General features: G+C 45.1%; 1 protein-coding gene across 2 annotated transcripts in view; it reads right to left on the minus strand.

Annotated features, from left to right (window-relative positions):
- The window catches only part of tyk2 (tyrosine kinase 2), a 74,739-nt gene that overhangs the window by 15,698 nt on the left and 43,136 nt on the right, over window positions 1-15,905 (minus strand). For both annotated transcript variants that reach the window (XM_033012190.1, XM_033012191.1), the window contains exons 8-16: window positions 12,474-12,631; window positions 11,382-11,505; window positions 9,132-9,336; window positions 8,410-8,528; window positions 6,768-6,953; window positions 5,292-5,379; window positions 3,208-3,335; window positions 2,063-2,198; window positions 653-804 (exon numbers count right to left, since the gene is read on the minus strand). In XM_033012190.1, coding sequence (XP_032868081.1) covers window positions 653-804; window positions 2,063-2,198; window positions 3,208-3,335; window positions 5,292-5,379; window positions 6,768-6,953; window positions 8,410-8,528; window positions 9,132-9,336; window positions 11,382-11,505; window positions 12,474-12,631 — 1,296 coding nt within the window. The remainder of the gene's footprint in view (window positions 1-652; window positions 805-2,062; window positions 2,199-3,207; window positions 3,336-5,291; window positions 5,380-6,767; window positions 6,954-8,409; window positions 8,529-9,131; window positions 9,337-11,381; window positions 11,506-12,473; window positions 12,632-15,905) is intronic.

The raw sequence follows: 15,905 nt of genomic DNA on the forward strand, positions 1-15,905 counted from the left end.
AGCTAACATACCATTCGCTTTCTTCACTGCCTGCTGCACCTGCATGCCCACTTTCAATGACTGGTGTACCATGACACCCAGGTCTCGCTGCATCTCCCCTTTTCCTAGTCGGCCACCATTTAGATAATGGCATCTGGCACTTAGACACAGGCAAGGAAAATAATTCCAATTGAAACTGCATGGTACTGAATCACATGGTGGGAAGAACGGAAGGGTGGGTGGGTCACCTGAAAAAAAGGTAAAATGCTGAGCAAAATACAATGTGCCAGAGGGACTCAGCAGGTCAGGCAGCATCTTTGGAGGGCATGGACAGGCAATGTCTCAGGTCAGGACCCTTCTTCAGACCCATAGTTTGAGAGGACACAAGTTAAAGCCTGAATGTTTAAGAAGGAACTGCAGATGCTGGAAAATCGAAGGTAGACAAAAGTGCTTGAGAAACTCAGCGGGTGCGGCAGCATCAATCGAGCGAAGGAAATAGGTGACATTTCGGGTCGAAACCCTTCTTCAGGCTTAAAGTTAAAACTTAAGTTAAAGCCTGACTTCTCTTTCCTGCTTTACCGTGGCCAGCTAGTGCTTCAGTTATGTTTTGCAGGTCAGCCCTCTCTTGTTACCTCCCTCCAGTGCCTCAACCCAGGCTAAGGTTGCAATTTACCTCTGACAGAGTTCGTTCCTTCAGTGGAACATCTCCATTGCAGCAGATCTCCAGCACTGTTGTTCCAAAGCTCCACTTGTCGGCACCCAGGCTTAATTTGTTAACGGTCTGGACACATTCTGGGGCGATCCATGGAATTCGCTCCACACGCTCTAGGAAGCCAAAGATTGGTAAAAATGAGGAGTTTCTCAAATTGTTCCACCAAGACCTTCCCATTCAACCCTCCGTTATAGTACATATATTAAATCCACATCCTCAGGTTAACAGGGTGGCATAGCGGTACAATTGCTGCCTTGCAACACCAGAGACCCGGGTTCAACCCTGATGGCAGGTGCTGTCTGTACGGAGCTTGCACGTTCTCCCTGTTTTCTCCAGGTGCTGTGGTTTCCTCCCACACTCCAAAGACGGCGGGTTTGTTGGCTTCTGTAAATTGTCCCTAGTGTGTGGGATAGAACTAGTGTATGGGTGATTGTTCATCGGCACAGACTCGGATGGGCTGAAGGGCCTGTTTCCACGCTGTATCTCCAAAACTAAAATTAAAATCCAACTGTGTCTATCTTACGGGAAGACAGTCAAAGGGAAGTGAAGAGGTGGTAGTGCGCTCACTGTGTTTATGTTTACAGTTGTGTTTCCCATCTACCTGTTACCTTGTTCTCTTGTTGCAGTTCCTGCATCATTTATATTTACAAAATTCCTTCAATGAAGCAAAACATTTGAAGGTGCTTAGCAAGGGAGTGATCATAATGTCAAGGGAACTAACTAACGGCACGTGGTGCAGCGGTAGAGTTGCTGCCTTGCAGCACCAGAGACCCGGGTTCCATCTTGACCATGGATACTGTCTGCATCGTGAGTTTTCACCCTCCAAACTCGTACAGATTTGTAGGCTAACTGGAGAGGTATCATTGTAAATTGTCCCCAGTGTGTGTACATAAGTGTTAAATGTTGATTGAGGGGATTTGAAAACAGAGTAAGATAAGTACTGAACTACTATCTCCCTCTTTAGTAACCCTTGGTCTATCCTTGATCAGACTTTGCTGACTTTACCTTGCACTAAACGTTATTCCCTTATCACACTGTATTTACACACTGTAAATGGCTCGATTGTAATCATGTATTGTCTTTCTGCTGACTGGATAGCATGCAGCAAAAACGTTTCACACTACCTTGGTACATGTGACAATAAACTAAACTGAAACTGAATTTTAAAACTTGAGATATCGTGTCAACACGAGGCTGAGAGGATGCAGGAACCCTGTTCCACACCAAGTAAGACACAAAAAGCTGGAGTAACTCAGCGGGTCAGACATCATCTCTGGAGAAAAGGAATAGGGTCGAGACCCTTCATCAGACTCAAGTTGACGTTTCAGCCATTGACGTTTCAATCATGCTTCCTGCAATGCATGGACTGACCTTCTCGAGAGAGCACAGTGAAGCTGATGCCCGGGTCGCTGACTTTGATGAAAGGGCTGCTGCCCTCCTCCAGTCCTTTCCTGGCAACAAGGACATTCTTGCAGCAAATGTTACCGTGCACCATGTTTTTATCCTCCTGAGGGTTATAAGAGGAAACAGAAGTCAAACCACAGGTCATCAGAGTTTGGGAACCAAATGTCGTTCTCATCGCAAGAACAGATATATTCATCTTCCACTGTGGTGTTCATTTAAATTGGGTTGTAATGTGCTGGATCCCAACTGAGGGCCACACACAGCCCAAAAATCAGCCGACAACGGGCTTGAAACTGGGCCTTTAGAGGGTCCAAAAAAATGTAATTTCATGCTTCAATACGGTTTTCAAAAATTTAATTGGATTTTTATTTAATGCTTTCCTGTTCTGCACTAAAAAGCTGCAAAGCCAACATTAAATGGTTTGGAAACACAAATCTCTTTGGTCAGAGGGTGGTGAATCTGTGAAATTCATTGTCACAGAAGGCTGTGGAGGTCAAATCAATTGATATTGTTAAGGCAGAGGTGGATAGATTCTTGATTAATACGGGTGTCAGGGGTTACAGGGAGAAGGCAGGAGAATGGGGTTAAGAGGGAAAGATAGATCAATAGATAATAGGTGCAGGAGTAGGCCATTCGGCCCTTCGAGCCAGCACCGCCATTCAATGTGATCATGGCTGATCATCCCCAATCAGTACCCCGTTCCTGCCTTTTCCCCATATCCCCTGACTCCGCTATCTTTAAGAGCCCTATCTCACTCTTTCTTGAAAGCATCCAGAGAACCCGCTTCCACCGCCCTCTGAGGCAGAGAATTCCACAGACTCACCACTCTCTGTGAGAAAAAGAAAAAGATCAGCCATGATTTGATGGCAGAGTAGACTTGCTGGGACTAATTCTGGCTCCTATCATTTATGAAATCATTTTGGCAAAATTATCAATTCATTTATCATGCAACCTTAAAAAAAATGGCTCGTCCGTATATTTGATTATTTTTTGGCCGTGAATGGAACAGATTGGGAGCAATTGGTGTAATGTATGGACAGTTATGAAAAGAGTTTGCCTTTGAATCTATGTGGAGGCGTTCACCGTGAAGTGGATGAAGTACTGATGCGTACCAGATAGCTGAGTGCACTTGCAAGCTGCTGAATGACTGTCAGACTCCACCCAGGGCTCATCTTCCCTTTCTCCTTCCGCAACATGACGTCCAGTGGTCCGAATTCCACATATTCTTCCACAATTATATCTGCAACGTAGGAAAGTGATTAGTGACCTGCAACAAGGTAGGGGCAGACCAGGAGTGTGAGAGGGAGAGATGGAGAGAGGGTGGAGAAGGGGTGAGAAACAAGGAAAAAGAACCAAAGAGTTGGCCATACAATATCCAAGACAACATCACTGTTGTATTATCATATTTGGAGACTGTTGTTGTGACATGCCAATTAAGTGCAGGATGTACTGACATTGTGTGAACAGAACAGGCCATTAAATGTGAACCAAGGCACCAAGAGCTGTCTCTGTTTTTTCTTTTTATGTGGACTTCACAACTACAAAACGCAACAATCACACTTGTTTTCTGGCGATACTATACTTGTGTTTCTTCACTCCTCCCCACCTAGACTTCCTCCTACCCTCAATCGAACCTACAACGCCCCCTCACCCAGCAACCTCGATCCTTCTCATCTACCCACACACTATCCATCGCATCCTCTCCAAAGACAGCTCACGGCTTCATATCTTCTCTGGATAACGCAGGTGCCAAATTGTGCGGCAGCAAGATGAGTGTAGAGTGAACCTACCCTCCTCCCCCTCACTTCCCCCCACAGAGGACCAGGTGGATTAAAATAGATTTTAAATAGAATTATTTGCAACAAGCTATTATGTCATTCGGACTCTGGGAGAAGGTTTAGTTTAGTTTAGTTTAGAGATGCAGCATTTAGTTTAGAAATTGCATTAGTTTAGTTTAGCTTAGAGATGCAGCGCGGAAACAGGCCCTTCAGCCCACCAAGTCTGCGTCGTCTAGCGATCCCTCACGCTAACACTATCCGACACAATAGGGACAATTTACAATTTTACCAAGTCAATTAGCCTGCACATCTGTACGGCTTTGGGGTATGGGAGGAAACTGGAGCTCCCGCGGAAAACCCATGTAGGTCATGGGAAGAACATAGAAAATAGGTGCAGGAGTAGGCCATTCGGACCTTCGAGCCTGCACCACCATTCAATATGATCATGGCTGATCATCCAACTCAGTATCCTGTACCTGCCTTCTCCCCATACCCCCTGATCCCTTTAGCCACAAGGGCCACATCTAAATCCCAACGTACAAACTCCATACAGACAGCACCTGTAGTCAGGATGGAACCCGGTTCTCTGGCGCTGTGAGGCAGCAACTCTACCGCTGCGCCACCATGCCGCCGGTGTTAATCTGTAGCGGTTTGAGATGAAGCTTGCCAGAGGAGCGGCACGGTGGTGCAGCAGTAGAGCTGCTGCCTCACAACTGCTCCACCCACACACCAGAGTCGGCATGGGCTTGGTGGGCTCCTCACTGTATCTGGAAACTAAGCTAAACAAAAACAAATGAGCGCTAAGGTCTCTTTATAGACCATGACCCCGAGTCTAACCTGGTAGGATGTATGAAGCCAGACTGACTGGGGGAAATTACAGACATCAGCTCATGATATACTGCAAGTGCTGGAAATCTAAAACAAAGACAAAAAATACTGGAAACATTCAGCAGGTCATGGAGCATGTGTAGAAAGAGAAACTGAATTCAATGGTTCTGAAGTGGTGGTCTTCAAGCTGAAGTGTTAACTCTGCTTCCCTTTCCACAGATGCTGCCTGACCTGTTAAGTGTTTCCTGTTTTTGCTTCAAAGGTCAGCTCCCATTAATGTTGCTGACAGCAGCATACAGGGTGGGAGAGATTTTGGTTTACAACCCAAGTCAAGAAAGGGAAGGGGACCATAGTTTACAGGAAAAACAATAAAATACACCAGACTATACATATATCTTTTGTCTCTTCAGGATGGGTTTCTGTTTCATTCTTATTTCTCCAAAAAGCATGGGACAGATTGGGAACCAGGTATTGGAGAACCACACGAATGCAGGTGTGGAGAGACGACATATTCTATCGTCACAACAAAGCAGGTTCATAACCAAAACCAGACAGTGAAATACACAGAGTGAAATAAAGATGGCAATTACTTTCTGAGCCTCGCACACAGACTCCATGAACAAAGGCCAAGTGAGCGTGTGAAATCTGACTCATCAGACTTGCCAGCTCGAAGAATGCCTGCAAAGGGACAAAAATAAATGATGTGAATCACACATGCCAAATAATCTGGGTGTCACAAGATCACGGCTGCTGGAACATGAATTATCGGAGTACACGTTATCAAAACCCCAGTTATACAAGATGGCAATTCAGCAGAATGAAGCTGAACTCCCTGGTATCGGTCTTGACCTGAAACGTCACCCATTCCTTCTCTCCAGAGATGCTGCCTGTCCCGCTGAGTTTCTCCACCATTTTGTGTCTATCTTCAGACACAAGGAACTGCAGGTGCAGGAATCTTGCGGGGAACACAAAGTGCTGGAGTAACTCAGTGGGTCAGGCAGCATCTCTGGAGACATGGATGGGCGATAAACTCACTTGCTCCAAATCGAATGGCATTTTCAGGAATAACATTTTGTCTCGACCAGCTTACTTGTCATACAGCTGTGGTCGGGATGGGATTAACAGCTGGAAGTTTATTCGTTCCATTGTCAATTTTGTAATTTATGGTGCAAATATTCGCCATACTAACAATCCCAAAATGTTACAAGTTAAATATGCAGATTGACCTATTTACCATGAATATACCTGGGGAGCCTGGATTATTATATATACCATGGTGTTTATTTTGTATCGTAACATTGGTGGGTCAGTTTTATTCCTTGGGTTTTTGACTATATTGCAACTCCTTGTCTGAGTTTGTTCCTAAATCTCAGTGCTCTTAACAGCCAGCAAGAACACGACAACTTCCCTACTAGTCTTGGGCTCCACCCCAGTCATTCCTTTTTCTCTCCGCTCCTGTCCGGCAGAAGGTGCAGAAGCTTGTAAGTGCACATCACCAGACTCAGGAACTGGTTATCACCTGGATAACCTGTGTTTCAGACATGAACAGTCCTTCCATAAGCTAATTCACCTCTATCCCCATTGCGGACATTGGGTTGTCTCTGGAACTGATGCGCTACAATGCTGAGAACTACATTCTGCACTCTGTATCTTCCCCTTTGTTCTATCTATTGTACTTGATTTTGAAGTCAAGACCCTTCTTCAGATACCCAAAACGTCACCCATTCCTTCTCTCCAGAGATGCTGCCTGTCCCGCTGAGTTACTCCAGCACCTTGGATCTATCCACGGTGTAAACCAGCGTCTGCAGTTCCTTCCCACATGAGCACTTCCTCCTTGGAATTATATTTAATGCAGTTTTGCAGATAAACGCACAAAGTTCCTTTAGAATGGTCCTGACCCAAAACATCACCTATCCATGTTCTCCAGAGATGGTGCCTGATCTGCTGAGTTACTCCAGCACTTTGTGGGGTTTTTTTTTGTGAACCGGAATCTGCAGTTCCTTGTGCCTCTGTAGTTTAGCAGTTTACAGATGCAAGTGTAGGAAATTCCTTTTTGCTTTACTCACCAGCGCAATGTCCCTGTGACTGGGATCCAGCACTTTCAGCACCACACGAATATCCCTTGCTTCACTGTGCCTCTGTCCACTGGAGTTCATCTCTTCCTCCTCCTCCTCGTCATCCTCCTCCTCCTCTTGGATACAAAATCTACCAACGTAGATATTCATCCTGGTTCCTCGTCCCAAATGATGCTCCTGGAAACGAACGCAAAAATATATCACTGGAGAGTTTTGGCCGCAATTTTTAATTCTTATTGCTCTGTCGATCCATTTGTTTGATGACTGTGACATAGTGTGTTGGTGTACTAACCTGACCAGACTGTATTTGAGACTTTTAACATTCTTTCCTTTAGACTCTAGAGATACAGTGCGGAACATGGCCTTCAGCTCACTGAGTCCATGCCAACCAGCGATCACCCCGTACACTAGCACTATCCTACACACTACGGACAATTTACAATTTTACCAAAGCCTACAAACCTGTAGGTCTTTGGAGTGGGGGAGGAAACCAAAGTACCCGGTGAACTCCGTATAGACAGCACCCTGGTCTCTGGCGCTGCAAGGAGCAACTCTACCGCTGCGCCACCCAAAATACTGTTCCTGTATTCTAACAACTTCATGAAGGTTTCCTAGGGTTACTTGTATGGCTGTATGGTAAGTCAAATATCACTGCACCTTAATTGGTGCATGTGACAATGAACTTGAACCTGACCTGAACTTGAACTTGAACCATTTCCACATTGGACATGTTGCACAATTGTGTTATTGTGGAACCGGAATATCCTCAGACACAACAAGGTGATTGGCCTTTGAGCAAATCGGCAGAGAATGAGACATCAGTGCTGCAATGAGGGCTCGTTTCAGATGAAATTAAATGAACCACATCCACCTGCTCTTTTGAGTATATGAAAATGTTCACCTGTACAGTGATCACCCATACACTAGTTCTATCCCAACACACTAGGGACAATTTACAGAAAACAATTAACCTGCACGTCTTTAGGTTGGGGGAAGAAACCAGAGAAAAGCCATGCGGTCACAGGGAGAATGTGCAAACATCCCACACACAGGGCCCGTAGCCAGGATTGAATCCGGGTCTCAGGCGCTATAAGATAGCAACTGTACCGCTGCACCACTGTGCTGCCTAACTGTTGCTGGAACAGTAGAGATCCACACACACACGAGGAGCTCGTTGTCGATGTGGAAAGGCCTTGGGGTGTCAGGAAGCAAGTGATCTGGTCTTGTGGCCATCACATGTGTATGGCTAAGACTGTGCAGGGAGGAACTCCAGATGCTGGTTTACACTGAATATATAGACACAGAATGCTGCAGTAACTCAGCAGGACAAGCAGTATCTCTGGAAAGAAGGCATGGGTGATGTATTGGATCAAGACCATATTTCAGACTGGTGAAGAAGGGTCTGGACCCGAAACATCTGCTTGAGTTTCTGGTCAATGGTAATCCTCCCTCACCCCCCAGATTCTCCAGCGTATGTAACCCTCACGGCATCCACCCCATCGGTACTTTTAAACAACCTGGGTTCAATTCTTTTGAAGACGAGTGAATGGAGAAAATCCCAATCAAATCGCATATCATTGGTTCAACCACAAGCACGGCAAAACATTGCACAAATAAATTTGAACACACACACCTGAATTATTTCCTCCTTCCGTATCTGGTGGAAGCTGAGCTGGCTCAGATTTAACTGGGCTGTAAGAGGTCGAATTTCGGCATCTTTGGTGTTTCTTGTTATCAATAAATTGGAGAATTCTGAAACCCAAAAAACACAGTGGAGCTGGTCAACATCTATGTAACAACATTCTAAGCATTTTACAAGAAAGGAGTTGCGTCTTTTCCTTTGCTCAGTTTTCATCTCTCTCCGCTAACACTCCTAAAGTACTGGGTGTTTCCTGCTGCTCTGATCCGGTATCAGATAAGGAGAAGACAGACACAAAAAGCTGGAGTAACTCAGCGGGACAGGCAGCGTCTCTGGAGAAAAGGAATTGATGATGTTTCGGGTCGAGACCCTTCTTCAGACCGAGAGTCAGGGGAGAGAGGAACGAGAGATATAGACGGTACTTAGGACAAATGAATGGAGGACATGCAAAAAGCCCTGATAATCAATGAAATGCAGAGCCCACAATGGTCCATTGTTGGCTGTGGGATTGGAGATAACGAGGGCAGGACGACAGTAAAACTAGTACAACGACCAGGGTAGGCGAGCGATGGAGAGAGAGGGGGAGGAAGGGTTACTTGAAGTAAAATGAGTGAAATAAGGGTTGGGGATGGCAGGGAGAGAGGAGGTCAGGGAACCGTGCAAACAAATTTAGACATTTTCCAAATGATTCGGCAGAGTTTAATGCCAGTCCTTACCATGTGGCAGAGGGGGGCAACATTTGTGGACCACATAGCTTTCCTTCCCCGATTTTAGCATGCAGCCCTTCAAGCTCCCGAGCAGCTCCTTAACACTGGGGAAGGATCGCTCCCAGCCCTGCAGCACAAATGCATCTGAAGCCTTCCTCTCAATCTGAAACTGCTTGATGCCCTGAAGTCCTCCAGCAGCTCGAAACACTTCATACTGAAAGAGAAACAAAGGATTACCACCAAAAGTGAAACATACATATAGACCAAAATGAAATACTTTCCCTATTAAAAAGAATGCTGGGTGTCCAATTCTCTGGAGGTGGGAGAAACAAGGAATTGCAGGTGCTGGTTACAAAAAAAAGACACAAAGTGCTGGAGTAACTCAGCGGGTCAAGCCAGGATCTCTGGAGAAGGACACAAAAAGCCGGAGTAACTCAGCGGGTCGGGCAGCATCTCTGAATAGAAGGAATCGGTGACTTTCCGGGTCAAGGCCCCACTTCAGACTCCATCTCTGGAGAACATGGATAGGTGATGTTTCGGGTCAGGACGAAATGTCACCTAACCCCAACCCCTCCTGCCTCACCCTTCTTTCCCACTCCAGTCATTCCTTCTACCTGCTCCCATCCAGCAGAAGGAACAGAAGCTAGAACGTGTGTAGCACCAGGCTCAGGAACAGCTTCTTCCCCTCTTATCAGGCTTCTCAGCGGCCCATCCATAGACCAGGGTACTTGCTGATTCACCTCTACCCCATTGCGGACATTGGACTTTGTCTGTGAACCATTGCACTACAATGCTGAGAACAAACTTCTGCATTCTGTATCTTCCTCTTTGTTCTATCAAGTTTGACGATTCTATTTATGTATAGTGTACCTGATCTATTTGGAAAGCATGCAAAACAAAGCTTTGGACTGTACATCAGTACAGGTGACAATAATAAGAAACCTAAATCTGAAGATCTGATGACCATCTCTACATGTTGAAATGTATTCTTTAATGCAAAGGAACAGCAGAACATGAGTCTGTGATACCTGACAGGAGTCAGGTGTCCGGGGTTATGGGGAGAAGGCAGGAGAATGGGGATAGAACAGCCATGATTGAATGGCAGAGTAGACTTGATGGGCCGAATGATCTAATTCTACTCCTATCACTTATGACCTGAAATGTCGCCTATTACTTTTCTCCAGAGATGCTGCCTGATCCGCTGAGTCACTCCAGCTTTTTGTATCTACCTTTGGTGTAAACCAGCATCAGCAGTTCCTTCCTTCAAGCCCCATTTCCTCATGTGTAAGATCACACAGCATGAAATGGACTTCCTACTTTTCCAAAGTTAAATACTTAAAAACATGGCAAAAATACAACTAAAAAACATTAAATCCTTATGATGGTGGGTGAAGAAAATCCCGATCTTCAATAATTATTTTAATACAGTTTTGATTCCTCAATCTAATTCTTCCATTATTTTGATTTTAAAAATCCATACCGAACAGACCATTGTTGATATAGCTTTTGTTTATAAAAGTCTCCATGTTATTCCAGGCCTGGTTCCCACCTTCCAATGCTACTCATTACCAACTGCTGCTTGTCGTGGCAACAGCTACAACATTACTCGAAAATGAAATGAGACCATTTCCTTCTTGTGTCCCGGGTGGATAAAGAATCTCCTGGTGTTGATCACTGATAAACAGATGAGGCTTTTCATGTGCACTCAATTACAAGACACCACTGTTGGGAATGGGGAGTTAGAAAATGCAGAGGATTTCCTATCTGGAAATGCAGACACAAGGAACTGCAAATGCTGAAATCTTGCATAGAACACAGAGTGCTGCTGTAACTCAGTGGGTCAGGCAGCATCATAGAACATGAATACATGGGAAAAGCAGACCAACATGTCCTCAGCTGGCCTGAGTAGTGGCAAGAAAACAACTCTAACCTGTCACCCAGCCTCTTCCTCAGCATCTCAGCCGTTTGCACATTCTAATCAGACCCAATGTGCCATTCAAGTATACCTGGAAACAGTCAAGTAGAAAGTCTTCCACTCCACAGAGCATCGACTCACACCCACCCATTGAATGCCAATTGATGCACAAGCTGGGCAAACAGCACACAAACATACGGGTGTCAGGGGTTATGGGGAGAAGGCAGGAGAATGGGGTTGAGAGGTGAAGATAGATCAGCCATGATTGAATGTCGGAGAAGACTTGATGGGCCGAGTGGCCTAAATTTTGCTCCTATCACTTGTGAACCTATGACCACACGTACCTCAGGTTTCTCCTTGCTCACAACCGTCATGATGATCTTGTTGAAGTCTAACGCACTCCACCGCAGCACATAAAGCCCATCCTTGTTCTCCTCTCTCCGCAGCTTGTTGGTGACATAGTGCGGTCTGTGGGGATAGGAAGCAAAAGATTGAAGGTCCACTTTCATTTTGATCTTTACATCTCAGCCACAACATGAATAAAATAACATAAAGTGCAGGTCAGGCAGCATCTCTAGAGGACATAGATAGGCCACATTTGGGGCTGGGCCAAGTTATTCCAGCACTGTGTCTCGTATTTTGTGAACCAGCATATATGGTTTCTTATGTCTACATAAGTAAAACAAGGTAGGTACAATAGTGGCATTTAAAATGCTTCTAGATAGGCACATGGATCTGCAGGGAATGGAAGAGTATGGATCACATGTAGGCAGATAAATTGAGTTTAATTTGGCATGACGTTCAGTACAGACATTGTGGGCTGATGAGCCTGTTCCTGTGATGTTCTATGTTCCAAGTCATATGATAATGCATCTCATTCTATATTTCACCACATCCACTCTGAATTATTTGACGAGCCAGCACACAGCAGGGTTTTCTCTACATCTATTATATGCAGTATCCTTTCTGAGAATGTCCAACAGGACTGCAAAAAGGGGCTCTTGTCATAGGGAGACTTAAACGCAAGGAATTCAAGCAAACCACCAATGTCGACCAATTCCATAAACACAATCATAAATTATATTAACAGCACGGTGTTGCTGCCTTACAGCGCCAGAGACGGAGGTTCAATCCTGACTACGGGTGCTGTCTGTGTGGAGTTTGTACGTTCTCCCTGTGGGTTTTCATTAGTGATAGGAGCAGAATTTTCTCCGTGTCCTCCGGCTTCCTCCCACCTTCCAAAGGCGCGCAGGTTGGTAGGTTAATTGGCTTGAGTAATTTGCCCTTGTGTGTAGGATGCGAAAGTGGGACAACATGCAACTCGTGTGTGGGCGATCAATGGTCAGCGTGGACCTGGTGGGATGAAGGGCCTGTTTCCACGCTGTATCTATCTCTAAAACTAAAAGATATGATTATAAAATGAAGCTGACACCTACTGCATTGGCCCATGGATGCCGCTGGTGATGCTCAGGACAACCCGTGGAGGAGCCACCTCATGACACAGGTAATGGTGTGAGTCGGTCGTCAGGCGAGAGTAGCCATCAATCAGCGATGCAAAGGAAAGTGCAATGTTATGACAGGTCAGCACCAGGTCCTGCAGATACCAAGAAGAAAGGAATTAGCATTAACAAACTGCAAATGTCTCATTTCTAAATTAGATTTTTTTAGATAAATTACATTTTACATTCGTTAATTAAAAAATATCATGTTTATGTCATTCATGTGGGCGGCACAGTGGCGCAGGGGTAGAGTTTCTGCCTTGCAGCCCCAGAGACCCAGGTTCGATCCTGACTATGGCTACGGTCTGTAGGGGTTTGTACCTTTTCCCTGTGACCTTGTGACAAAATGCTGGAGTAACTCAGCGGGACAGACGGCATCTCTGGAGAGAAGGAATGGGTGATGTTTTGGGTCGAGACCCTTCTTCAGACCCTGATAATTTATTGTATATTTATTTGGTGCATATTGTGTTAATATGCCTGTGAAGCTGCGACAAGAATTTAATTTACCATTCCCGAAACATATTGACTCTTGACTCTCTTCACAGTGTTTCTCAGCCCTGATCCTGGTAATCCTTAGTGCGCTTCTTTAAATATTTCTCTACAATAAATGTGATCAATGATAAGAAATGTTATCTACGTTCTACAGTTGAGAGATTATTATGTTGTGCGTTCAGTTTTTTCACATGAATATCCGCTAAAATGAAGTGTTGCATCAGCAGGAAGAGGATTGGGAAACACAGCATGATAAATATTTAAAAAATGTAACAAAAACTAGTTTGAGAAAACTCTGAGCAGGTTCCTGCAAGCAGAGGCACTCTGACTACACACACTCTTAGTACAAAATTGAAATCAATCCCAAAACTGACCTAACTCAATATTTTCCGGACATGACCCAACCCAAATATTAATATTAAAATGCTACTTACATGCCAGCAAGGTAATACTAGCACGCAAATCATCTTGACCTGGATAAAGTAGTGAACCAAGCTTGCACATCACTACTGTGTTTTTGATTTTCTGTTTTTGGATTGAATTCTGTTTTTAATTTGTGTCACTGTGATGTCTTTAATTACTTGTTTTATTCCGATTATATGTTTTTATTCCGATTACTATGTAAGGTGTCCTTGAGATGTATGAAAGGCGCCCATTAAATAAAATTTATTATTATTATTATTACCCAGTTAAAACCAGAATAAATGCTGGGCACCAACTCAACCGGTATAGATAGATGCCATTGAGCAGCCAAGTTCAATGCAGGCTGATGCACGTATATCTTCGCCCACAACCTTTCCCCCAGTCCCTCATTCTTTTCCCCAGCTATCTCCTTCTCAATCTCCTCTTCCATTAACCCATCTCTCTCAGCCCACTCCAAGTAATGCCCTTCCTCCTTCCTCCTCGCACTTTCACCACTCTAACCCTCCACTCACCTCTGGATTTCCATTCCTCCTTTCCCTCCACTTCCTACCCATCTCTCTCCACTTGCTTTCTCTCATTTGGGGCAAGGCTGCTCCTCGGGCACTTCTATATCTCTGACTTCAGGAACCATGTCTGGGCCCAGGAACTCCATGTGCCAGTCTAATGTCAGCTGAGTGGGTGGTGGACACCAACAGTTAAGATGCAGGTGGCTGGTGAGCAAGATGAATCCACCTCCCGTCCGACAGGGAAACATCACCAAACAGGTTAATGTGTTTGCAACCCCTTTGGGTCACAGTTAAAAAACTGACATAAGATAGACACAAAGTGCTGGAGTAGCGGGTCAGGCAGCATCTCTGGAGAAAAAGGATTCCAGTGATGCAAGAAATTAGAGCTGTACAGTGGCGCAGCGGTAGAATTTCTGCCTTACAGCGCCAGAGACCAGGGTTCGATCCTGACTGAGGGTGCCGTCTGCACGGAGTTTGTACGTTCACCCTGTTACCGCGTGGGTTTTCTCCGGGTGCTCCAGATTACCTCCCACACTCAAAGATATGCTGGTTTGTGGGCTAATTGGCTATGGTAAAATTGTAAACTATCCCTAGTTTGTAGGTTAGTGCTAGTGTATGGGGCGATCGCTGGTCAATACAGACTCGGTGGGCGGGGGGCCTGTTTCCCACGTTGTATCTCTAAAGTCGAAAGAATAGAGAAATTCTGAAGAAAGATTCAGTGATAGATTAGATTTTAAAGTAATGAGCTAAAAGCCAGCCAAATCAATACTGAAAATCTTACTGTGTCCTGTGTCACACTGCAAGTACTTGCCTGCAACATATTCAATTTAGCAATAACTGCTCCAAATTATGCCATAATAGAAAGGGTGGTTGTCAACAAATTGACACACTGTTGAAAGATTTATTGAATAGGGAGGCAAAGCTCTTACTCGGAACTAGCATTCAGAATAAAAGTAATTTCACTTAAAGTAGGTTCCACCTCAGAATAAATCAAACTCCTTCACACCATGAGAGAGAAAAAAGATATTGATATGGATTAACTATTTAATCATGCTCTCAAATCTCAAAGACACGGAACCACGCTCCTCCACACATGAACTAAAAAGCAGTTCACCTTTCTCTTACTGGGCAGCATGGTGGCGCAGCGGCAGAGTTCCTGCTTTACAGCGGCAGGCGCCCAGGTTCGATCCTGACTACGGGTGCTGTCTGTACAGTGTTTGTCTGTTCTCTCCGTGACCTGCGTAGGTTTACCCGGGTGCCCCGGTTTCCTCCCACCCTCCTCAGACCTGAAGTGTCACGACCCGAAACGTCACCCATTCCTTCTCTCCAGAGATGCTGCCTGTCCCGCTGAGTTACTCCAGCATTTTGTGTCTACCTTCAATTTAAACCAGCATCTGCACTTCTTTCCTACACATCTGCAGTTCCTTCCTACACAAGGTACTCCAGTACGGTGTTATCCCAACTTGAAGGTTCTTGGTTCTTGGTTTCTTGGTCCTCCAAAATATTCCAAATGGAATTTAAACTGGAGGTGGTGAAGGGAGGGCTTAAGCCAGAAAGGGTTATTGGGAAGAAAGAGCTACTTTAAAGCTTTACAGGGACGACAGATGGCACAATGGGCTAAGTGTTCGGCTGGCGACCGGAAGGTAGCCGGTTCGAATCCCGCTTGGAGTGCATACTGTTGTTGTGTCCTTGGGCAAGGCACTTCACCCACCTTTGCCTGTGTGTGAATGTGTGTGAGTGATTGGTGGTGGTCGGAGGGGCCGTAGGCGCAGATTGGCAGCCACGCTTCCGTCAGTCTGCCCCAGGGCAGCTGTGGCTACAGAAGTAGCTTACCACCACCGAGTGTGACTGAGGAGTGAATGAATAATGCGATGTAAAGCGCCTTGAGTATTAGAAAGGCGCTATATAAATCCCATCCATTATTATTATTATTAAAGGTTCTGCTGAA

This window comes from Amblyraja radiata, chromosome 35, assembly GCF_010909765.2.
Source record: "Amblyraja radiata isolate CabotCenter1 chromosome 35, sAmbRad1.1.pri, whole genome shotgun sequence".
NCBI classification, from domain to species: Eukaryota; Metazoa; Chordata; class Chondrichthyes; order Rajiformes; family Rajidae; genus Amblyraja; species Amblyraja radiata.